Source organism: Hyaena hyaena, unplaced genomic scaffold (assembly GCF_003009895.1).
Source record: "Hyaena hyaena isolate Hyena2069 unplaced genomic scaffold, ASM300989v1 scaffold_35, whole genome shotgun sequence".
NCBI lineage: Eukaryota > Metazoa > Chordata > Mammalia > Carnivora > Hyaenidae > Hyaena > Hyaena hyaena.
Window position 1 is genome coordinate 283,683 of NW_024080667.1, and position 26,272 is coordinate 309,954.

At 42.4% G+C, this 26,272-nt stretch overlaps 1 protein-coding gene across 4 annotated transcripts in view; it reads left to right on the forward strand.

Moving 5' to 3' along the window:
• PRDM2 (PR/SET domain 2) overlaps window positions 1-26,272 on the forward strand; it is a 122,946-nt gene that overhangs the window by 1,120 nt on the left and 95,554 nt on the right. For all 4 annotated transcript variants that reach the window (XM_039228952.1, XM_039228945.1, XM_039228946.1 and 1 more), the window contains exon 2: window positions 13,550-13,623. In XM_039228952.1, coding sequence (XP_039084883.1) covers window positions 13,615-13,623 — 9 coding nt within the window. In that variant the 5' untranslated portion in view covers window positions 13,550-13,614. The remainder of the gene's footprint in view (window positions 1-13,549; window positions 13,624-26,272) is intronic.

Below are 26,272 nucleotides of genomic sequence, written 5' to 3' on the forward strand. Positions count from 1 at the left end.
TGTTTTAAAAGCAACTTTAACGTTGAACGAGAAAACCTAACCTTTCAGTGATTGTCTTACCTTCCATCCCAGAGTTCATAGGCAACTGATCAGACGCGGCCAAGTATTGGGAAAATGTAAGGTTTTAGAATTTTTTAAAACGGTTACGAAATTTGTTGTACAGATATTGAGGAGGAACTGAGACACGTAATCCTGTTCTTTCTAAGTAGGGTTTTGTGTTTGAGATGGCCTGCAGCCTCCCCCCCCCCCCATCATTCTCTAGACGCTTCCTTACAGACGTTCAACCATATTCATCATGTGTGGAATCTCTAGCCTTGAGAGGACCTTTCGATTACCTTACTAAACACGCTCATTTCAATCTGTAGGAACTGAGATGGAAATTCACACCGGGACTAAAATGGTTCACAGCTTCTGTTTTTCCACCGCTCTTCTTTTTCGGTATCTCTCTTGGTTTGATTTAAATAAGTTAATACATTGAAGTGTTCAAAACAATACCAGGCACATAATAACAACAACTCAGTGAAAGTTTGCTTTTATGGATTCTGAAGGTGGTTTAATTGAAAGGTTGGCATATTCAGATTTTTCCCATTTTGTGGACGGTTCGTGAAACAGCACAGTTTTAAATTTGTATTTGTAATAATCTCTTTGCTTCGCAAATAAAAAAAACTAACAAATGATTCTCAGTGTAGGACAATATGGAACTTGAGAAAAGCACAAAGAAGGAAAAGAAATCAGCTCTAATCCTCCTACTCTTCAGATAAACCACTGTTATTAACATTTTGGCAGACTTCTTGTGCATGTGTGTATTTCTTGTATATATTTATTTGCTTTTATATTTTATACAGAATTGATATCAGACTATGTATATTGTTTATAACCTGCCTTTCTACTATATTGTGAGCATCTACTCATTAAATATTCTTGAACATGATTTTTAATGGCTGTGTAATACACGGGTGGGCCATAATTTTTTTTTTTTTTTATCAATTCCATATTGATCAGTAAGGTTTCTCAAGCCTGAGATTCTCTTTTCATTAGGATTTGTTTAGGTTTTTCCATTGTGAAATTTAAAGTTTTATGATCTTTTAAGATATGTGAAAATGTAAATTCTGTTTTTTAGCCTCTAAATATGTATTTTTCCTGCCAGTGTGGTTATAGGAAGCAGCACTCAATTTCAGCTTCCTTTTATTCTCTTCTCCCTGAGCCGGGTCTGTGCGGTTCCATATATATATCTGCACACATATTCTTTTGATGATTATTTTACATTAGATGTTTATTTATTCATGGGACTGTTTCTTTAAGCTGCTGATGTCTTTTCAAGTTCCAGATCTGATTTACAAACCTTTTAAGTCCTGTTAAATCATAGACTTTCCGGGATGGAAAGCACCTTAGGTTATTTACTATTTTCATGTCTTCCAACTTGCTTTTCATGCTATTTTTTACTGCCCAGGCAGGGAAAAAAGCCTGTGGGCTGCATGGGAAAACTCCATAGTGGGGAGTGCAAGGGTAGTAGGTGGACAGTGGGGGAAGATTGTCAAACTTGCAGGGCGATGTGCAGATACAGGGAGTTTCCAGATGATGGGGACATTACCTGACAGTCATTACTGCCTGATACTGCTGACTTGTGGCCAGTGCTCTGTGGTTTGCGCGGTGCCCGTCAGTTATGCTGTCATTCCTCATAGCATTTGGTTAGAGATCTGGCTCTCATCTTCTGAAGTGAGAAGTTTATAATTAGAACCGCTAAAATCATCTTCCTAGAGCGACTGAAAGCTATGGACTCCATCACTGAAAAAGCATCGCTTAGGTTCCATTAAAGCAGGATTTCTTAATCTTGGCATGATTGACATTAGGGGCTGGATATTTCTTTGTTTTGGGGGGTGCCCTGCACATTGTAGGGTATTTGGCAGCATCCCTGGCCCCTACCTGTGAGATGCCAGTAACAGCCATCCCCTCCCCCCGAAGACGCCACAGCTGATGACGTCTCCAGACATTGCCAGATGTCCCTTGGTGGGGACCCAGTTCTCAACCACTGCCTTAAAGGAGGGCCTGTCTGATGGGATGGTTGAACCGCTGAAGCAGTTTGTGGAATCACTTTAGTCAGAGAACTGTTAAGAATAGACTCTATGGTTTACATGAAGTCCACCTGGAAGTGGGGGAATAGACTTACTCGCCCATGGAGGTTCTTTCCCGTGTGTGCCTGTGGTTTTTATCAAATTGTACCTTTCAGCAGTTCTGTGGCAAGAGATAAAGCAATTTGAGATAACTTGGAGACTGTGGCATGTACATGACATAGTATGTAGATTAAATTATTATGGATTTAAATAAGTTTGTATAGAATTGATGCGTGGTGATATGTAAGCTCGTTACCTATTTTCCCAAATAGCACAGAAACAACTGTCTTCTAGAAAATGAGACTCAGTGAAGCAACCTCTTGAAGATTGATGGTAGGAGGCCAAACTAGTTTCTCTAAGATGTTTCCCCACCTGCAACCATTTCGGGTTATGCATTGGAGGTGAGAAGTTTGTCTTGAGGAAGTAACATTTACTTTTGAAGTGCTTCCCTAACTTCAGCTTATTACTTTCTAATTTAAAGATAGCTGTTGATCTTCATGCACACCTGCATTGTTAATGCAACTACCCCTGGGCAAAAAAAAGTATAGGTTGTCAAATTTCCATTTGTAGTCTTCGAAAGAATACATAGTATAGACTGAATTCTTACTGTGGCACAAGTAATCTTTAGTTAGAACTTAGTGATAAGGAAAACATAAACAAAGAGAAGTCCTTTTGGACCACATTTGGCAATGGGGTGATTTTCTCAATTACGATACCTGAATAATTTCGCTGGAATGAATGCATGTGTCATTTAAGTATGCTTTCTTAAAGAAAATGCCATTTATTCCTCACCCCACTTCCCTGAACTGTGAATTAGTTATTGTATGTGGTAATTCTGGTTCATTTGACGTGAAGTATGCTTATGGTATTTTCCTCAGTGCCGTGTAGTATTTATTCTCAGAGTCGTGGTTCAGGTCATACCTACGCTGTGTTTCATTTACTAGTCTCTTCGGAACATGCAATAAAGGAGGTTTCGCTGAATTCTATGTTTGCCAGCCATTTTGGTCAAAAGAATATTTTGGAGCTCTTGCTCGAAATCATACGATGGGCTTTGCTTTGAAAGAACTAAATTACTTCTTGGCACAGCTTGCCTGAAATATGTAAAGCTAAGTGCAACTGTTAGGTTGCTGACTGTGGGCAGCCTGTCTGGGAATTGGTAAAACCTGCAGCTTTTCCATGCGCACGTAAGTAGTTCCACTAAGACTACATTAAACTCTGGTGGGAAAGCTCCGTGGCATTTTCAAGTAATTTAAATGATGCTGTTACAATTTGAACAGAAATCGGAGGTTCACCAAACCCTTACGTATTTTAGTGTGAACCTGTGCATTGCCCAAGAGGTTATTAAGACAGTATAAATCAAGGGTAATTTGGGGTATCAGTATAGATACGACATTCTGAACGTTTCTCTATGAGGCTTAATTTAGAGAATTCGCTGTAATTCTGAAAGGCCTAGTTTTAAAGTACGCCTGAAAAGCGGAATTTTAAGAAGGGGAGGCTCTTGGGATAAATTTAAATTTTTAATTATGAAGCGCTCTTAGCATTTGTTAGAGGACATTGAGTAAGTCAGTTTACCTGTTTTGGGAGAGGAGTATCGAGTCCGTGCAATCCCGTAGTAATTTAATTGAGCCCTGCTTCGATGCAGAGAATCAACCATATCAGAGATCGAGCACAGGGGCTGGGTTTTTCTGGCAGCGGTGGGGCAGGTCGGTTATCCTCTCCTCTTCCTGTTTGTAAAGTGGGGACAGTGATTACTTCTTTCTTTCTTTGGGATGTTCTGAGATGAACAGATGAAGAATATGAAAGCAATTTCAGTTCCTTTAGATTTTTTTCAAAAATATTAATAGCATTTTTCATAGCTACTTCTCTCCATGCAGTAGGTCTTGAGGGATAACGTGGTAAAACGATTGCTGAGACAAACCCTTCCAAGTTACCTCTGAGTCCTTAAGCTTCTTGCACCCCCCCCCCCCAAACATGGGGGAGGAGGCAAGTTTCTTTCTAGGCCCTTCCATACCTGTCACAAAGCCAAATCCTTAGTCTTCTTTTCTCTGTGGATAATTTTTCCTTTGGCAGTTTCCTCGGTCCCTAGGCACCCCCTTGTGGCTGAAGCCTTCTAGATCTCCATCCCCAGCCCTGAAGGTGGTCTGTGCTGGGACTTTTTTCCCTCCATTTAATGGATGCAGCTTTTCTATGTGGCTGTCTGGCCTCTCCTCAAGGTCTAAAATGGAACTCACCACCTTCCACTGAAATACCATTCCTGCTCTGGCTGCTCTGTCTTTAAAAATACATTCATTTTTCCAGTCAGTCACATTGCATATTGTGGACTCCTCTTCACCATCTCTTTTGTTTCCTGTTCAGTTGGAAGACAGATTTTGTCTATTCTCCCTGTGTGTAGTGCTGGTCCTAGTTTTTGTTTCTTTGCAGCTATTGTCTGTGTTTCAAACCATTATCATGTATCATCTCGGATTCTTAATGACTAAAGAACTTAATGACTGGTCCCAGGGTTTCTGGCTGCCCTCCTCCCAGCCTCACTCTTTCCTGTCAATTTAATCTTTCTAAGTTGTTAGACATTGTTTTGTTTGTAGCATTCTTCGGTCAGAAACCCCTGGCGGCTCCACGCTGCCCATCCCAGGTGGCGGAAGCTGCTTTGCTGACGGGCAGCCATGGAGTCAGGCCCTTGGCCCTGGTCTCCCAGTTGCATGCATTCACGGGCTCTGCCTTTAAATAATCCCTCTTGCATCTTTTCTTAAAGACCTGCAGGGCCTTTGGAGTGGATCCAGAGGGAGGCTGGGTGGGATAATAACTCCTCACATGGCATCTGGGGAACCCGACCCACAGGGTCAAGTTTACATTCAACTTGGGACTCACACCCCTCTGGAAACTCTCCATTGAATCTATTACTGCTCTCCGCACACAGTCTCGTGGGACTCGTGCTCTTTGGCTTACCACTGCTGGTGGCACCAAGAGCTAGGCTTTCATTCTTTTTATTGGAAGTGGGGGAGGTACGTATCTTTACCTTGAAACGAGAACTACAGATAACTTATTTGGAATCGTGCTTTCCCTTAAAAAGTAAAAACTTACGTATGTACCAGGGCCACTTAAACTGGAGAGCGATTCCCAAACGTTGCTCGGCAAACGGTAGGTGTTGCTGTTACTTCAAAACGCTCATGAGAACAGAAGTACTTGCATATTTAGAGGATAGACCCTAAACCTCAGACTTTATTTAAAGTTGAGTGAGTCACTCCCTACCAAAATAACAAATACCTTAATAAACTCTTGGGAGAAGACCTTGCATCTTATAGCGACATGAAGCGTGTCCGGGATGTTAGCAGGACACAGTGGAAGTTGTCAGTCTGGGATAACTTCCAATTTTGCTTTAGGTTCTTGCCGTATGAATTCAGGAAGCCTTGTCATTTCTGTGTAGTTTGTGGAAGATGCGTTTTCCTACGTAGTTCATTGTGTGGGAAAAAACCAGAAAAGCTCTGAGCAGCCACTTGTAAGGTGATTCTGTTAGCTTGCTCAGAGAGTCTTTGCGTGAGAAGATGAGTATCTGAGTGCCAGCATCGGAGCACCGGAGCATCGTGTTCCAGAAGGTTGCTTCCGTTTTCCAGGAAATTCAGAACTATTTTGTCGGGTTCCTGAAAATCCCTCAATTTTAAATGTTTAATCACCAAAGTAACATCTGTATTGGCAATGCCACTGGAAAAACATTGACTCAGAGGGGTCAACGGAGAATTCCTTGTATTTCGGGGATTGTGAAATGAACTACCATGTGGCATCTTGCTTTAGAAATTTTGTGTTTGAGTTGGAAGCTTGACATTTAAGTGTTAGGAAAGAATTGACTTGATTTTCCTTTGAAAATTACTTAAAAATTTTGCATGTCTAACATAGGGAAATATCAGAAAAGTATCATTTTATAGGGACTGCTTTGGTTTGAATGCTGTTTGCAGAAAGTACAGTCAGCGGTAGGTTAAGCTGAACTTCTGGGAGAGGCTGGAGCCCAGCGGGGCTGCCGAGCTGGGGGCCGGAGAGCAGCTGTCTGCTCAGCTAGCACAGCTAGCACAGCTAGGCTTCTTGTCAAGCAGCCTTGAAAATAAGGAAAGGAAATTAGCTTCTTAATTCAGGAGTATTGTAATTGGACGGAGTTAGTTCATCTGGAAAAATGGACGGTGATTCTTTTGTTTTTAGTGCCATGAGGAGGAATATCAGAGGAACAGGTTAAAGTGAGCGTAGTATGCGGGGCGCCTGGGTGGCTTAGTCGGTTAAGCGTCCGACTTTTGCTTAGGTCATGATCTCGTGGTTCGTGGGTTCGAGCCCCGCGTCGGGCTCTGTGCTGACTGCCAGCTCAGAGCCTGGAGCCTGTTTCAGTCTGTGACTCCCTCTCTCTCTGACCCTCCCCTGCTGACACACTCTCTCTCTCTCCTAGAAATAAATAAAAAAAAAATTAAAAAAAAAGTCCTTTAAAAAAAATAAAGTGAGCGTAGTATGCTTTAATTTCTTTAGAAAAATGGTATTGTAAATTGTGGGGCTAGGGGGAATTATTGTAGAAACCCTAAACAAAACCTGAGAATTTTTCATGTAATAAATTACATGTTCCGTGTAAGATGTATGCATTTAATCAAAAGAAAAGAGAGCACTTGTTAGTAGCTGTCTATAACATAAACCGTGTAAGTGATAAATAATCAGCATTTGCTATACATTTATAAGAGCTAAGCTAGCTCTTCATTAATGGGTGCTTGAAGCAATATTTTACGAAAAAGTTTTCTTGACTCTCCCCCCCTCCCTCCCAGGGTGCCATAATCTAAATTCGGCTTTATAGTACTTTCCTAGCACATCCACAGATCTCTTTAACATTCTTCTGTGGTGTTAACTTTACATATTTCAAACAAAAGCTCCAATCAGCCTCATTTTCTCATTGGATTTCTGCAGCACTGAAGCCATTCAGAACAACAGACTTTCTGTTTTTCCCTTACTTCTTGTGGAAGCCGCCTTGTCAGATTCTCCCACCTGGAGGAGATTTGCTGGACTCTGTTTCCCGATTTAGGTTTGTGTCCGGACACCTTGCTCCTAGAACTTGGAAAATCAGGCCCTGGGATATTTTTGTCCATGGTGTTCTAGGCCTCACTGGGGAAACCGCTTTATTGAAGTGGGAGAAATTACAGGTTTTTTGGGGAGCATTCTATTCAGATCTCATTTACTTTTCAGGCAGAGGTCTTCCTGTGTGATACACTGTGTTACACGGTTGCCTTTTTGCTTCCTGTAGAAATCGTTCTAGATGGGGAGAGATGTGAGCATGAGGGTGTCAGGAAGTTCGTGACACTCACCGGATCTTTGCCGTGTTCTCAGTCTCTTTCTCTTTACACACACACACAGGTGCACACGACCTCTTTATTCTTAAAATGATAAACATATCCGGTTTGAGTTTTCACTTTGGCTTATTTAATGTGGTGGTATAATCTGCCTTTTACAGGGGGGTTGGGAGTATACTTTCTAGTGTGAAACTAGATGCTGTAGGTGATGATTCTTGTGAAATTGTATTTGTTATTTAGCAAATTCCTGGGCAGATTCAGTGTTAATGAATGACGTGTTTTTACTTAATGTAAGTGCTAAATGTTTCCGTATTGATACCTAGAGTTTATAGATTGTACTTTGGTGATTCCATTCTTCTGCTAGGAATTATGAGTGGTAGTTTTTAATAACAAACATGCTAGCTGTGTTTGTAAATTAATGCAGCTGCTTTTGAGAAGTCAGCATAGTAGATATTTTTACTGTTTTTCTAGAAGTTCCTGGATTTTAAGAATGTTTTGGCCAGAGTAAGTTAAAATCAGTGCTAAACACTGTGAATCTATTCCACTTAAAAGCTAAATCATCTCTGCATTTGCTACAATGATACTTACCATGAAAGATCTACTTAATGCTGTGATTAGTTTTAGAATATTTTATCTTATATAGGCCATAAACTTTCTAAGACTTCTTTCACAGATTGGTATTTTTAAAACTTTTCTTTGCATCTAGTCCACAGTTTTAGGGCATTTATGATCGTTTTACGTTCCGATATACCATACTGGTTTTCCTATTTTTCTTTTACTGTTTGTCTGTAAGCTGTCTGTTACTTCCTGAGTCTTAAAGGTTAGTTTCTTCTGAGTCTTGAGGTTACAATGTGCATTTTTTTATAACTTACAATAATTATAAAATAAATATTAATGACTTTGTTGCAAATTTAATTATTTTCCAGATAGTTCCAAAAGATCTAAAATGACCCGAAAGAATAATTGTAAAATGACGTCAGTGACCGAAAGGTGAATATGCAAATGAAATCAAATCATTATCTTCCTAATTCTCTCCCTTCCTTCTCAGTTCAAACTAATCTTAAAGAATCTGCTGTTTCTTCTACTTTGCTTCTCATGTAGCTTTGTAGATTTTACGAGTCTATAAAGGGTAGATGTGACAATTTAACCTGTTAAATGTGTTACATTCATGTTACTTATGTCTGTCTTCAGTTTAATGTGCCTTATCTCTGAGAATGGGTGATGGGTGATGGCGATGTGCCCCGGGCTGCCCCACTGGTCTGACGGAGGGACTGGAGTGTCCCACATATCTCTCTATTTTCTGGTCTCTGGCCTCCATGTCAGAAGTTGTCTTAACAGTTCTTGAAGTTATCTTGACACTTCAGGGGACCATTGTTGGAATAAAGACCCTAACTATTTTATTGTTGCTGCATTGATACTGGTCATGTATAATTAAATCCTCTTTATAATACTATTAAATTAAATACTTGTGAGGATGATTTGTCCTAGAATGTGGAAGCAATATCTTGAAAAGTTAATAAGTACGTGTATATTATTAAGGCCACAGATATGTAAAGTCAAGATCAAGCTCTTTTCGAAGAATGTATGCTGTTAGTAAAGTACAGTTGATGATAAAGAGTCACATACTCTAAATTTGTATATCTGCCTAATGTACTTTATCTGATAAATGTCAGCAAGCTGGAATGGAAGGGACATGCAGAACTCTTCAAGGAGGTTTGGTCAAGTATAGAAATCCAAAATAGAAACTAAGGCATAAGCCAGGGTAGGAGAAATCCTCGTGATTTTAAGATTTTCAGTATTTACCATTAGAAAACCATAAGCACTTAACTTTATTTTTTTTCCTAACTTGATACAATTGGTAAGTTTCAGTGATAGGTATGGTAAGATTTCTCTCTGCCTCTACACTGATAGGATTGTTGGTTCAAGTTCGTACATATGATAAAACTTTGACCTTGAGATTCTGTATTAGTTAAGTAGGCATGTGAAAACAGTGCTGTTGAAGTCAGCGCTGAATATGAAAATAAATAGGATTGGCAGGACGCTTCCACAGGGGTTTTGCATTGCTGGAGGACCTGAAGTTACTTCAGGAACTACTTTCAGAGTCTATAGTTGCTTTCAAATATATTGTCATATTGCAGCTAGTTAGGTAATTATTACTGTTCAGAGGTTCTCCGCTGGGAGAGGCTGAGGTTATTTGGGGGAGGTGTGTGGGTATTTTTAATTTTCAAAATGATCAGAGGCACTGCCAGCATTGATTGTGCAGGGCAGTGCTCCATGGCCATGATAGAGGGGACGGACAAGGGTTAATTAGTTGCCCAGCCCAGGATGCAGTGGCTTCTGTTGAGAGCCTCTGCCAAATTCTCAGTTCTTGTGTTTAACATTCCTTGTTTTCAGTATAGTTTAGTAAAAGATTTAATGTTTAAAATATCGTTTGAGAAGTCAGTGTTGGATCTGCAATGCTTTTGATGTGAAATCTTTTAGATATATAATTGATGATGTTGTGAGTCAAGACAGAAAAAAAATGAGAATCTGATTTTTGGCAGTTGGGATTAGAAGTGATGGAGAAGAGGGTCCAAGCATGCACTTACATAAGTGAGCTCTTAAAAAAAAAAAAAAAGATGTTAAGATCCTTTTCTCTGGAAAGAAATGATGAGTGGATTCCTATTAGGACAAGGATGGAACAGACGGTGTGGAAAGTCAGAGAGAAGCTTATCGTTTAGCAACCTCAGTTATATTGTAACTTTTTATTAAGAAAAAGTGACATTCATTGAGAAACAAGTGTAAGACTGAAATGTTCTGAATACTTTAGTATTTGAGTTCTTTGGGATTAGAGGCCATGGTATCTCAGTTATTTGTCCCTGTGAGCCAGCAACTACAAAAGGGGAGGGAAAGGAAAGGAAGAAAATGTTAAGTGAAGAGGAGAAAAGCAATGAAAAGCAGATGGAAAGGAGGAGGCATCATCCCCTTCGATGAAGGAAAATGGCAGCTGCATCCTTCTGTGTCCTTAGGATGAAAATCTTGGTGTCCTCCCTGACTTGCTCTTCTTTCTTACCTAACATCGCCTGTGGCAGCGGATTTTGAGGGCTCTGTTTTTAAAATACATCCAGGATCTGATTACTTCTCACATCTCTTTACTGTATGGACCAAGCCACCATCATCTCCTACCTAGATTGGCACATTAGCCTCCTAAGAGGTCTGCCTGCCTGCACCCTGTTCTCTTTTTAAACTTAAGTCACATTAGATCAGCCCCCTTGAGCCTCCCAATGCGGGGCGGGGGGGGGGGGTGTTCCATCCCTGAAGGGAAAAGCTCTAGCTGTTCTGGTGAACAGTGCTTCCCTTACTAAGCCCATACTTTATGTACCTCCCCCGCCCCTCCCCACACCTTTCTGAATCACCTCCTCCACTTTCCCTGTCTCCATCCTTGCCCTCTCTCAGACACCCAGGCACGCTGCCGAATGGGGTTTCTCACTTCATGTTCCCCCTTCCTTAGGATGCTCCTTCCCCATACCTTCCTGGCCCACAGCTCTTCTTCCGGCTTTTATGCAGATGTCCTTTTCTTACAGCAGCCTTTTCTGACCATACTTTCTGTCGGTTTCACTGCCTCCCTCTCCCTACCACCTCTTTATTTTTCCCTAAAGCACTTTCGTTATCTGATCTATTGCACATCTTACTAATTTTTTTGTTGCAGGTCTGTGGGTCCCTTCCCCTAGAGGGCAGGAATTTTCTGCCTACTGCTGAAAACTGGTTGACACACACATTGTAGGTGTTAAGGGGAAGAGGGAGTAAAAGTTGGTGAAGTATGGTGAAGAAGCCATAGCAGAGGGGCGCCTAGATGGCTCAGTTGGTTGAGCATCCGACTTCGGCTCAGGTGGTGATTTCATGGTTTGTGAGTTCGGGCCCTGCATCAGGGACAGCTCTCTGGACAGCTCAGAGCCTGGAGCCTGCTTCAGATTCTGTGTCTCCATCTCTCTCTGCCCCTCCCCTGCTCACGCTCTGTCTCAAAAATAAATAAACACTAAAAAAAAAAAAGAAAAGAAAAGCAATAGCAGAGGGGTGCCTGGGCGACTCAGTTGGTTAAGCGTCCAACCCTTGATTTTGGCTCAGGTCGTGATCTCACGGTTCATGAGATCGAGCCCCACGTTGGGCTCTGTCCTTACAGCATGGAGCCTGCTTGGGATTCTCTCTCTCCCATTCTCTCTCAGAATAAATAAGTAAACAATTTTTTAAAAAAGAAGCAATAGCAGAAACCAGTTATTAGATTGTGGCTGAGTTATCCTAATCTCCTTGTTAGTTGAGGGTGCTAGTACTTAACTTTGTAAAAATCAGCAGGGCTGATTGACATGAAGGTAGCACACAGTACCTGCTGGTCTTAGGAGGAGCATCGTAAGTGATAGTTATGATGATGGTACCGAAGATTCTCATGGGAAGGACAAGACCAGGAAATGGTAAAGCATCATACGTCTTTGCAAAAGATCTTTCATTACAGTATTGGCATTTTACTGCACTTTTTTGTTTTGTTTTGTTCCTTAAAGAGAACTCCTTGTGGCCGATGTTACCAAATCCATCCATAAAAACTTAGTAAGAGGGCAGGTGAAACCGCTGACATGTTATTCACTTCTGGGTGCCAGGGTGTCCCTCACAGCCCTCCAAGTGGACTGTGTGGCATTCAGTAGGCATTGGTGACAGAGGGGGTGGAGGGGAGCACCCCTCGGGCCACTAACCTCATCACTGTTTGACACCCCAATACACTTTGAACTTTATAATGCTTTCGAGTCTCATAGAAAAGGATTGATTATGTTCAATGGGAGATGTATACTACGGAAAGACATGTTAAATATATGTGAGAAAGATGCTCAGGATTCAGATTTAAAGGAATGGACCTCATGGGCTAACCTCCAGTTATCTGAAATCTTGTTCCCTGAGTCTTTCCTCATGAAGAGTTTATATTGGTTTGGCTAGCACTGAGCTCTCTAACAAGAGGCAAGTTACGGGATACATTTCCCCATGCCAGTTGTGAATAAAAACTAGTTCAGATGACGAGGTCCTAACTTAAATATAGTACCTTTGATTATTAAAGCTGATCAAGGTGAGTGTGTTTAAACAGCGCAAGGGGGGAAAAAACTCAAGACTGTTTGTATTAATAAACTGGGGTAAAATGTCAAAGCACTGGTTTTTATGATAGTGGGCAGGCAGCATGTTCTGAGATGAAGAATGTCCCGTTACTTGGTTTATTAACGATTAGAACATAAAGTTCTGCAATGTGAGCAGGCGCCTTGTGGATCTAGGGAGGAAGGATACTTTGTTAAAGCAAGTTCATGAAAAAACAGGAGGCCCATGCCTGATGATATGTGTGCCTGTACCTGCCGGAAACATTTATAATGTCTCCGCGGAAGTGCTACTTAAAGCAGCACATTTTCATTTACTGGGAGTGACTTTCAGCGACTCCTAGGGTGTACATGGCAGAAAAGACTGTCTTTGTAGATCGTCATTTAGAAATGTGTATGTCACATGCATTTACAAGAAATGATTTTGTCTTATCGTTTTAGTGTACTGTGAGTATACGAATAAAGGTTTTAAAGGAATATTACAGTTCTTTCCAAACAGTTTCTATGCAAACACTTGTATTTTCCTACAAGGTTTCTGTTTTATTCCTCAAAGAGAACTCCCCATGGAAATGTTAGTAAATGCACCTTTCTACTTCAGGAACTTGAAAAACTAAATAATGTAAAGGGTCTAATTGTGTTTGCATTCAACACAGTATTGATATACGTAAAAGAAAAACATTTACATTGCATAATAAATTACTCAGCAATGCTTTGTGTTTCTATTAACAGAGCTAATCTGTTTCTTCTTAGGAATGATGCAATTTCACAGCAAAAATTTGATGTCATTCTAATGAGTCTGCTTTCAATTGTAGAGTACAATGAGGGCCTAGTAAAGATTAGTAAGAAATCTATTTTATTGTAGATAATAAATCTGCGAAGTAAGCTCTCAGCATAGATTGAAGTTGATCTGGCACGGAGTTGCTTTATGAATAGCCCTTTGAGCAAACTCTTCAGTTCTGTATGTGGTTTTAAATCACTGTAAATGTGTAGGCAGGTACATATTACAATTGTCTGTTTTTCTTTTTAGGGCTCATGTAATCAAAGAAGTTTCTTTATTGTGTGTAACTTTTCAGAACACAACAGGAATTGAAAATGAATCAGGTGAGTTTCAAAATAAGAATTTATACGAATACATTACCTAGATGCTAGACCAGTTCTTGGTTTTTGAAAGATCAAAGCACACACATTCATTTCCCCGATTTTCTTTTCTGTTTCTTTGCACCATTAACTAATTCATTGCTTTCATAGTGTGCGTTTGTTGGTGGAGTGGCGTGTGCTCTGTTTGGGTGTGGCTTGGCATTTCAGAGGAAGCCTGTGCAGGGGACCGATTCTTTGACACCTTAGTTCAGACTTTCTGTTTGTACCTTTCCCCTGCCACGCTGTAGTGTTCATTTTTTTGGTTTTGTTTTGAAGCGTATCAAGCTTTCATTTTTAATTTTTTTTTTATTTTGTAAACTATCCATTGGTTGAAAAGGAAAGATTGAAATTTATTTTTAGAGACTGAAACTGATCAAGTGGGAAACTTTATAAGCACTCTGTCCTTGAAAACCCTGTTAATAGAATGCAGACAAGAAGGCAGATACTGAAACGTAAGATGTGTTTCTCAGTAGAAGCGGGTGTGAGCTACTTGGGGATCAAACAGTTATGCTGTGGAGATTTCTGGAGCCTCAGGGCTGCTCTGATAAGTAAAACCAGTTATATGGACTTAATGTATTCTAAACTAGGATTCTTATTTTCTGGCTTATTACTTTACTTGTAGTTACAGAAATTCATGGGTTTTAGAAACTTTATTGAGATCTTCACAAACGTACAAAATATGAAAGACAAACTTAAAAATGTGAAGTCTAATTTGTAGTGTTGAGCTTAAAACTATGAGACTTGAAAATATGTTATATCCCTCACTATCTGAGATTTTGGACACCTTTTCATCATGTGCAGGTGCTTCTAACTGGAGTCCCACTTTTATTAGGGTGGGCTGTGTTTAGTAAAGTTCAGTCCCGGGTTGCATTGAGAGATGTGAATTTTTTGGAATGGATTCTTTTGATTTCATTTCATTACTTTATCAAAAATACGTTTATTTTAACGCGGAGGACCATACATCATAAAAAATGAATCTGGCGAACACATGGGGCACATGGTTCCTATTATTTTACAACTTGCAGATTTACTGACATGCTTTTGAAGCCAGATTATTTTTGAAATGGTCATATGGGGGAGGGGAAAAGAGAACAGTGGATTGCTCTCGTCATTGTTCCTCAAAGTTATGTGCACATACATGTCCTGGATTTCATTTCTTTTTCTATCTTAAGACTGCTTCTATATGTGAACCCGGTCACCCAAAGCAACTTGCTTTTCTCCCGCCTAGGATCTATTGTTAGAAGGGTCTTAATTCTGGATTAGAACAATTGCAAGTGCTTCCAAAGTGGAATCCAGGGGTGCCTGGGTGGCTCGGTCGGTTAAGTGTCCGACTTCGGCTCAGGTCATGATCTCACGGTTTGTGGGTTCGAGCCCCACGTCGGGCTCTGTGCTGACAGCTAGCTCAGAGCCTGGAGCCTGTCTTTGGATTCTGTGTCTCCCTCTCTCTCTGACCCTCCCCTGCTCACGCTCTCTCTCTCTCTCTCTCTCAAAAGTAAAAAAACATTAAAAAAAATTAAAAAACAAAACAAAGTGGAATCCAAATGTTGACAATGCTTTTGTTGTATTGCTGCTCAGCGGCCAGTTCTCTCAGGTGGCTACAACTCTGCCCTGAGGCTTAATAATGTATTAATTCTTACACCATAGCAGGCTACTAATATTTTATTTCTAACACAGTTCGACCTATTTGACACCTCACCTTTTTAACTCTGTGGTTCCCCTTATATCAAGTGACCTTGTGTGTAGAGAAAAGTCCACATGCCATTCAGAAGAGTTGTAGCAATAACCATTTCTTTTTTGGCTCTTTTACAGTTTCATTTTGTTTTTGACAAGTTTTAATATCAGATCTGCAGAAGACTGCCTTTGATGCCAAATGCCAAATATCAGGGGAAAAGTGTCCTCTTATGTTTCTAATGGTTAGCACATTTCTGATTTGGATGTAATTTAAGTGGTCTGGTAGTAATGAAACTTTCATTTGGATTATAAAAATTGTCCACTTTTCTTGAGAAAAATTTTCAGCATCTTTAGTTATATTTTCATTATCTGAGGGATACCAGTTGCATGATATTGAGACCTGATTATTATGTCATGGCATAAAATCTATGAGTGTTTTTCAACGCTTGTCTCAGTAATTTTTAAAAGTTAAGGATTATTTCAGGACATTTTATATTTTTTCCTTTTATATTTATTTTTCCTGTTTTCAGCCAGTGAAGATGTGCAATCAGTCCTTGAGAAACTTCAAAGTAACTACACAAAAATTCGGATATTAAAAAAATTTTAACTTGGGGGCGCCTGGGTGGCTTAGTCAGTTAAGCGTCCGGCTTTCGCTTAGGTCATGATCTCGCGGTTTGTGGGTTCGAGCCCCACGTCGGGCTCTGTGCTGACTGCCAGCTCAGAGCCTGGAGCCTGTTTCAGAGTCTGTGTCTCCCTCTCTCTCTGAGCCTCCCCTGCTCATGCTGTCTCTCTCTCTCTCTCTCTCCTAGAAATAAATAAAAATATTAAAAAAATTTAACTTGAATCGGATTGATTTTTTTTTTTAAGTTTATTTATTTAAGCAATCCCTATACCCAACGTGGGGCTCAAACTCACAACCCTGAGGTCAAGAGCCGCATGCTCTACCAACTGAGCCAGCCAAGCACCCCTGAACCAGAATGATTTTTAATTAAAATCTTAACGGTGATGTTAAGGGTCAGATTATTCCCTGTAGGCACCAAGCATCTTTGCTTGGATGAATTTTAGCAGTCAGACTTGTGTCCGTCTCTCATGGTGGGAATGGTCTCGAAGACAGTGGCACCGCACCCTTCTTCCGTTCATCTGTGTTTGCCGGGCGGATTTTAGGGACCGGAGGACCCTCTGAGCGAGCAGACCACACCGCTTGTAAATTAGTCCTTTAGAAGAAACAACAGGCTCGAGAGTCTTGTGGTATATTAAGCACTGACTGTTAAAGCGACATTCAGAACTGCTCCGTCCTACCCGTGTGTTCCAAGTCGTTCCTGCGGTGGTAGCTCACCAGGCCCGCTCTCTGAGCCCAGCCGCGGGCTGCACACGGCCCCAACATCCACATGTTCCTTGTCCTTCTTTCTCTTCCAGTTTGTTCTCCCTTCAACACTTACCCCTTCTCTTATCTTCCCTGACTTGGAACTCCACTTGCTTTGCCTGTGAGCCTTTGTTCCTTCTAACCCAGTCCGGGCTGGGTGGCCGACAAGAGGAGAGCCATTTTGCTTCCCAGCTTCCTTCTCCCATTGTCTTTTCTCTCCATTTTAAGTCACAGCTATCCTTTACTTCAGTAGTGCTCCACACCCGTCACAATGTGTAACTTTTGAGATGTTCCACTGTTTTCCTTCTTTTTCCCTCCATAGATTTACCTAGGAATTTATCTAGGAGAATCTTATAAATGACTCTCATTGAATAAGGAGTTTAGAATGCTTTACTTTATAGGATATCAAAGGTGAGCAAAGTTCCATAAAGCGAATATGCTCATAGTAGCTTAAAATGGATATGCTAGTTTAATACCACTTCCTGTCTACTGAGTGCTTAACCAGCATGCCGGGCACTCCACTAAATATTGCACATGTACTTTCTCACTAACTTAGTCTTTGCAGCCACTCTGTGAAGTGTAGGTATTATAACAGTTTTATGGACGAAGGCAGTTAAGGCCCAGAGAGGTAGCCATGGCTTGCCCACGCCCACTCAAACAGTAAGTGATAGAGCTCAGATTCATACCCTCAACTCGTCAAATTCCAATGCTAAGGTTCTTAGTCACCATGTTATACTGCCGTTCTCAGTCAGGATGAGCTCTGTTATGCTGTGCTAAAAAGCAGCTCCAGAATCTCAGGAGCTTAAATCAGCATCCGTTTATTTCTTGGTCTTGCTACACATCCTGTGTGGATCTGCCGTTGTAGTTGCTTAAGAACCAGAGATGATGAAGGCTTTGTCTCAATGCACATCCCTTCTACTCAACATCTCATTAGCCAAAGTTAGTCATTTGGCCACATGTGAAGTAAAACTCTGGTGTTAGGGGCTGGCTGGGAGGCGGTGCGATCCTGTGCGGTGGGTGCCTGGGGAGGGAGAGGGGAACTGTGGGGTCTTGGGTATGGCCTCAGTGATTTTTTTTTCCCCAGCTTTATTGAGATACAATTGACATGGGCCATTGTGTAAGTTTTAGCTCTAATGAGGTGATACAGCTGCCTTGATCTCTGATTTATTGAGTCACATGTTTTTTTTTTAAGAATTTTTTTTAAAAGAATCTTTGCCAGTTGCATAACTCAGGTTGTTACTAATACTTGAAACTTTCTATCAGCAATAGTAGCTTACTATTGCAGCATTTCTACATCCAGATCAGCCATCTACAGTATTGCCAGTAGCCTGCAGCAAAACAGCTTAGCAGCTTAGACCTCCAGATTTTAAATAAAAGTTTTGTGCAGTAAAATAACAAAGGAAGCTTTTAATCACTGGATGCTGCAGATCCAACCCTGAGAACTACGATAAGCCGTCCCTAGTTCCATTCTCTTCGCTGTTTGGAGTGTTCATTTGCTCCCTCATTCATCCTGCCGCGACGGCACCCCGGTGTGTTGTGGATTCTGCCGTGAACTAGATAGGCCAGGGCTCTGCTCTTGCAGCTTACCTGCTAGACTGAGACTGTTAAAAGAGCAGAAGACAAGACCATTTTAGATCGTGAAAAGTGCCATGGAGACAGGGAAACAAGGCAGCGAGATAAAGAATGATGAAAGGAGGCGGGGAGGTCCGGGTTTAGTTTCTTTGGATTACATGGTTGGGGGAGGCCGCTCTAAAGAGGTAACTGACAGTGAAAACAGAGACTCAAGTGATAGCCAAGAACCAGGTATATGAAGATCCAGGGAAAGAAAATTCTAGGTAGAGCGAGTCAGGAGTGAGTGCAGAGGTGCTGAGGTGGGAATGAGCTTGCTGGTTCAAGGACACAGAGCAGGCCAGGGCCTGGAGCATGGCAAACATCAGGGGGACTCAGACAAGACGAAGTTGGCGAGAGGTGGGGGTCAGATTTATAGAGCCTTAAGGGCCACAGGAGGAAACTTATGTTTTATTCTTAGTGCACTGGGAAGCCACTGGACAGTGATGTGATCTGATTTCCAGTTTTTAGAGTATCACCTTTCTCTTTATTGGGCAAGAGTATAGTAATATGTTTTTTCTCTATTGAGATTAACGTCGTATTTGAGGATAGTTTCTTCAGTCAGTTTAATGGGCCTGCCAGCTTTTTGTTTAAACTTTTTTTTTTTATAGTTTTCATTTATTTTTGAGACAGAGACAGAGCATGAGCGAGGGAGGGGCGAAGAGAGAGGGAGACACAGAATCTGAAACAGGCTCCAGGCTCTGAGCTATCAGCACAGAACCTGAAGCGGGGCTCGAACCCACGAACCGTGAGATCATGACCCACCGAAGTCAGACACTCAACTGACTGAGCCACCCAGGCGCCCCAGGCCTGCCAGCTTTTTGAAAGAGGGTGCTTTTTTATGTGTTTTAGAACTATTTGACTACTATCGTTTCCTAGAGACCGCGTAAAGGTTTTTTGTTCAGTGCCCCCATTTCTTTATTGTAATTGCGGTCATATTCTGCTTATTCCTTAACCAAACACAATTTAATGCTGTTTCAATAAACTGAAGCTTATTTCATCCCCTCTCCCCCCCATTGTTTGCTCCCAGATTAGTCTTGTTCGCAAGTTTAAACATAGGAGAGTTGTTCATAGTATTTGAAGTATTAGTACTCTGATTCTTGGGTGTCTTTTGCTGCTAACAACGGTGAACTGTGGTGATTATCATTAGTCTCTTGTAGACTGTATGTGTCTTAGTGTGACACTGACACATTCTCAGTGTGGAGGCGTGTTCAGCCTAAGCACCTCTGTCAGCCGCTGCTGGCGCTCTCCAGTGTTGATGTTTATGTTGATGTTTGAGGAGCGCCTGGGTGGCTCAGTCAGTTGAGTGTCCCACTTCGCCTTGGGTCATGATCTCATGGTTCCTGGGTTCGAGCCCCCCATTGGGCTTTGTACTGACAGCTCAGAGCCTGGAGCCTGCTTCAGATTCTGGGTCTCCCTCGCTCTCTGCCCTCCTCCCCCACTCATTCTCTGTCTCTCTCAAAAATATTAAAAAAAAGTTGGTGTTTAAGAAACTAGGTGCTTTAATTAAATTGGTGAAAACGGGTATGATCATTTATGGTCGTTTTCTAGATGGAGTATGTAAAAAGAGTTTCTGATACAAATTTAAATGAAATATCAGTAAAACTTGCTTATTTTTATATTTTTAAAAATAAAAACATTAGCATATATTGCCTATGTCAGATGGTACATGCAGCCTCATGTAACAGCAGCCAGTGCCAATGTCATGCTATATAATGCTATGTAGTGGAGTTACCTTCCTGATGCCAGTGGATGTGTGTTGAAGAGGTGGGGGGGTGGGTAGGGAGTGGAGCAGGCTGGTTCTAGGGCAGCTCTGTGTCTGGAGCAGAGCAGATGAAGGAGGAGAGGTGTGGGCTCAGCTCTGTGGTTGTAAAGATCAAAGGAGACTTTGCCTAGGGAGATGGGAAACCGTTGGAGGGTTTGAGCAGAGGAATGCTTGAGTTGGGTTTGAAAAAAATTTTGATTAAAAACATTGTTTTTTTTTCTACGGCATGAGTATTTTTATCCATTATTTCTGGGATCATTAAAGTCTCACATGAGAAACTTTAAAATGAGAGTGTATAACTCATTTATTTATTTTACTTTAAAGACCCAACATTGAGGTATAACTTGTGTGCATTAAAATGTACTCATTTGAGAGGTCCCTGGCTGGCTCAGTTGGTTAAGTGACTGACTCTTGATTTCAGCTCAGGTCATGATCTCACGGTTTGTGAGTTCAGGCCCTAGTGCAGAGCCTGCTTGGAATTCTCTCTCTCTCTGCTCTTTCTGCACACTCTCAAAATAAATAAATAAACTTTAAAACATTTCATTTGTATTTTTTATAATGTTTATTTTTGAGAGAGAGAGAGCACGCACAAGCGAAAGCATGTGTGAACAGGGGAAGGACAGAGAGAGAGGGAGACACAGAGTCAGAAACAGGCTCCAGGCTCTGAGCTGTCAACACAGAGCCCGACACAGGTCTTGAACTCACAAACTGGGAGATCATGACCTGAGCCAAAGTTGGATGTTTCAATTACTGAGCGATCTAGGCACCCCTAACAGTTTTTTTACATGTACGTATTTGAAGTGTCTAAGTCTTAAGTTTGACAAATACCTGCACTCAATTCTCTCAAAGTACAGAATACTTCCCTCACCCCCAAAACTCTTTCCCACTGCTCTGCAGTTAGTGTTTCCCTCAGACCTCCCCTCAGGCAGGCACTCTTGGCTTAGGCTTTCTGTCCCTGTGGATCGGTTTTTCCTGTTCTAGAATTTCACATGAGTGGAATCATTAGTACTTGCCCTTTTGTATTTGTCCCCCTCCCCCCCCTTTTTTTTTAAGTTTATTTATTAGAGCATGAGCAGGGGTACAACAGAGAGAGAGAGAGAGAGAGAGAGAATCCCAAGCAGACTAGCAGGCTCTGCACTGTCAGTACAGAGCCTGAAGTGAGGCTCAATCCTATGAATTCTGAGATCATGACCTGAGCTGAAATCATGAGTCAGACATTCTACTGACAGAGCCACCCACGCACCCGTGTTTGTCTCCTTTTGATCAGCGTAGTGTTTTTGAGATTCATCCATGTCATTGTAGATGGAATCAGTAGTTTACTCCTTTCACAGAGGATGTTTTATGGGGGACATGGGACCATGTGACCTTTTAGATAAATCTGTTCATAGATGTGTTTCCAAAGATTTGGGAAAGCCTTAGATGGTTTTCTACATTTGGTTTCTGGTACCTTCCCCACTTTTTTTTCCCTTATCCTATGTATATATGCATAATGGGGTATAAAACATTGAAACGACTTTTGCTGTTTTAGCCTATTAATACAGAGTTATACTTTTATAAGTAGTTATAAATGCACGTTTGATATTTCAGGCTATTTATAAAGAGACTTCTGTGTAAGGTGATTCCTATGTGTTATGACTTAAGCCTCAATTAATGAATGTATAGTTTAGGAAATTAACATGTTTAATAATGATGGCACTGAAATCTCATTTTGAACCATGTATTCTACTAGATAATTTGGCAATTTTTATAAGACCTGGGACATTGGCTTTGTGAATGAAAATATTAGATTATTTCTGAAATTTGAAAAAGAATTAGCACCTTGGATGACATTTCCTTAAATAACTGTGGGGGGACTCCGGCAAGAAGGTTTACGTTTTTGTTACTCTGATATCAGTGATTTAGTAGAAAAAAAGGTCATAGGATTGTTTTGCTCTTCCTTACCTTTGCTGTCTGGTGACTCCCTTTTACCTTCAGTCCTGGCTTTTCCACTCCATCCATGTGACCTTGGGCAAGTCACTTGACCTCTTAGTATTTACTTACTTACCTGTTAAGTAAGTAAACAGAGAGAGAGATAATACAGTTGTGGTCAAGAGTAAATGAGTTAATGAACGTAAAGGCCAGCGCCTGGCATGTAGGAAACACTGCAGGTATCATCATCACCATTATTTTCAGCTCGTTAGCAAGTGCTGATTCTGCCCTATAACATGCTTTCGAAGCACTGTTCGTGCTTTAGTTCAGACCAAGGCATTACTTCTCTGGACTATCACTGAAGCCCCCTTATTGACTACTGCTTTGCCGATGGTCTCTCTCCCTGTGGGACCCTTCTCTGAATGCCTTGAGTACCGTATTCATACAACATAAACCTGACCATATAGAGAATTAGAAAAGTGGGCAGTTATCGTGAGTTGTTTGGAATGTCTTCATGGATGAATGGATTTGAACTACACCTGGAAGGATGTAGAAGATGCTGACTGGTCAGAGGGCTTGAGGACCAGGAGGGTCAGTGGTCTGGGGGTCCTGCTGGCTGATAGCCTGACCTGTGAAAGACACCAGGGAGTAGGAGGACCTCCAGAGAGTGGTGCCTGTAGGGATGAGGGAGGAACTTTGAGAGTAAAATTGAGATTTTTCTGCGATTTCTTCCAATAGAATTTTTTTTTTTTTTTTTAAGGCTGTGGCTAGACCAGGCAAACCCCCACCTGACGTGAAGGGCTGTGGCTCCATACTTCACTGCCTTGGACAAAGGTGGTTTGACATTTGGCAGCTCAGTCTCAGCAGTTACAGACTCACTAGGAGGCAGCAGAACCCTCCTTCAGGGGCATGTCAGGTTGAGAAGAGCTCTTAGTCCCTAATGTACTTGGCTCTTCTTCAACCTTGAAAGACTCTACAACCAGGAAAGTAATACTGGGTTTATTTAGAAAGTTTAAAAAAAGAATTCTGAGCCAGATGCTTTATAGGATGATGAATCAAGAAAGCAGAGGGTTTAGAGAAGTTGAATAGAGTATTGGCTGGAAACCAGAAGACCTTCTCATCCTGTCACGCCACTCCCCTGCCCAGACCTTCTGCTGCTGCGTCCCGCTGCTCTCCATATGCGCTCCGGTCTCCCCCTACCCTGGCCTGCAAGGTTCTGCAGGTTGTGGGCGCAGCCACCTCTGCCCTCTCCCTGGCTCACTCTGACCTGGCCACAGTGGTCTCATTTTGTTCCTGAACTGGCCAAGCCCTTTGTCCCCTCAGAACGTTTCCCAGGAATGCTCAGTCCTTAACTCGTGGCTGTTCTCATCTTTCAAGTCCACGTGTCTGTGGGTGTGATCTTCTCTGAGATGTCCCCCTCCCTGCAGCTGTCCTGACTAGGACAGTCCCCCCTCCTCATCTCTTTATCACACTCTTTATTACACTGGCCCCAGTGGCCACCCTGTCAGGTGGGCAGGACCCATCTTGTCTTCGCTGCTGCTTTCCTTGGTACTGCAGCGCTAGCGCGCGGGGCGCTCGCCGGGCCTTCATAGGGTGAGGGGATTGCTGTGTTATATCTGGCCGGAAGGGTGACCGTGGCAGTGGGAATTGGAGAAGGGCTCAGGTATGACACATACTGCAAGCTCACCGGCAGATTTGACCGTCGACTTCTCCCCCTTCATTGAGCCTCTTCCCCAGCCCTTCGGACGTCGTGTTTGGTGCCCTTTCTGCCTCTGTGACATCGTGCCTGGTCTTATCTCCCACTCTTAGATAGTGGCATCCTGAGGGCTTTGTCCTCGCTTGCCTCTCTTCTCTGATCTCATCCACTCCCCTGGACTTCATGACCGGTTGAGTCTGTGTGCTTGTGCAGCCATCTCTGTGCACCCAGACCTCCGGCATGGGCTGCCAGACACTTGTTTGTTTGTTGACAGCAACCGCCGCTCGGAGCTGGGCATCCTGTGCCAGGCGCCGGGTGCAGTGGTGAGTGAAACAGAACCTGTCCCCTGGGTCTGCAGCCTAGACTTGCCTCTGGTGGAGAGGCCGTTAAACCAGCCAGCCGGTAAGTGCTTACAAAGTGCAAAGTGCTGGGAGAGGCGGGGAGTGTGGTGCTGGAGCCTTAGGGGACATCCTGCCTGGTGGGACCTGGGACCGGCTTCCTTAGGGCGGGGCAGAGGCCCAGAGCCCTGCGGGCAGAGGGGCGCCCTCCTGCTGGGTAGGTCTTGGCCCCACCTCCCTGGTGCTTAAAGCAAGGGGTAGGGACTCTCTTTTGCTTTTCTTTCTCACCTTTGCAGGAGCCTCGAAGGGCCATGGACAATAGGTTGTTGCCTTTAATTACTTTTGAAGCTGCTTATCCCGGATTATCCTGGTACACTTTATTTGTCCTCCTTTAGCCATTCAGAGTGAAACCTGTACAGTGAGCACCCCCCCCCTCCCCGCCCCTTGTGCCTATAGGGAGCAGCCCCTTCAGCTGTAGTGAAGTTGGGGAGGTAGGGTGCGAATGTGCGGACCCTGCCCTCCTTCCTCCTCCTTTCGGTTTAGTCTCAGAATCTCTCCTGTTCTCTGCTTCTCGGTCCTGAGGTGGGAGGTGCTGGAAGAGCAGAGGTGGTCTGTTTAGTGCAGTGATCCTCAGGCTTTTTGTTTATGTGGATTAGATCTTTGGATATTTACCATGGGGCAAATTGAAACAATTTTTTTTCTGTGAAGTAATCTTTGCACCCATGTGGGGCTTGAACTCTCGACCCCAAGATGAAGAGTCCTAACAAGCTCTACCCCCAACACACCCCACCGAATGAGCAAGCTCTACCAAATGCATTCCTCGAAACAAAAATTCTTTAAACAGTTTTTTGGAAGTATAGATTCACAGCAAGTTGCAAAAACAGTACAGAGCATCCCTGTACTCTTCTTTACTCAGCTTTTCACGGTGGTAGCATCTTACTTTATTACAGTATCAAAACCAGGAACTAGACCTAGTTCAGGAGTTACTTAGACCACAGGCCTTATTCATAATTCAGAAATTTTTAAAACACAAGATTAGACAGTCACACATCAATTAGCCAGTGGAATGATGATATCATCATTTGTCATAAACCTGAAAACCTCCCCTCTACATGCGTAAGAACGAAAAAGGCAGGTAACATTTTAGTAGTATTGTTAAAATAGCTCTGACCCTGTGGACCCCCAAAAGGTGGCTCTAGATGATTGTGCGACACCCCCCTGGCTTGGTGGTTGGAATGTGGACTTTGGAGTCTGTCTGGACTTTATCTTGGCTCTGCTACTTTATTTTTCTTATTTTTATTTTTTATGTATTTTTAGAAATTTTATTTTAGAGAGTGTGAGAGGGAGAGAGGGTTAGAGGGAGAGAGAAGAATTAAGCAGGCTCCACGCTCAGCCTGGAGCCTGATGCAGGGCTTGATCCCATGACCCTGGGATCATGACCCGAACTCAAGAGTCGGATGCTCAACCATCTGAGCCACTTAGGTGCCCCTTGGCTTGCCGCTTTAAAACCACGTAGCTTGGGAGAGTTACTTGACGGGACAGCTCTATAGCACACTATTTGAGAATCCAGACCCCGAACCTGACTGTCTGGGTTTGAATCCTTGCTCTGCCACTTACTAGCTGAGACTGTGGACAGGTTTCAGTTTCATCTGTGAAGTGAGGATCGTGAAGGTGCCCGCAGTTGGAGGCGGTGGTGTAAAGATTAAACGAGCTGATGCCTAGGAAGAGCTTGGAATAGCATCCGAATGGTGTCCTGAACATCCTTCAGTGTTAGCTGTGATCATTGTGAGCTATTGCATGAGAAACATTAAGTGCAGAACATGGCCCAGAGGAGGGATGTCATACTCCTGAAGCTCGCCCACCATCCAGCATGGGAAGGTCATCGTGGGCCAGGGGTAAGGTAGTAGGTATTAGGGGAAGGAAAAGAGCAGTTCCCTGAAAGAGCTTTGTGAGGAGAGGGGCTGGATCAGCCTTATTAACCATTGCACCCCACCGCACAGCACAGGGCCAGCCGGGAGCAGGCTTTCACGAAGTGTGTGTTAATGATTCAGCGATGGACTGAAGGAAGGAGAGCTGCTTGTGGCCATGAATCGGGGAGGGGAGGGAATCCTGATTTCTTGTGAGTTTGAGTTAGAAAGTTAGAGACATTGATTTAATGAGATCAGTGAATAGCTAATAACTAAGTAGGTTATTATGTTAACTTAAATTTAACCCATTAAATTTAACATGTACTGCTATAGATCAGTTTACTGATACATGTTTGG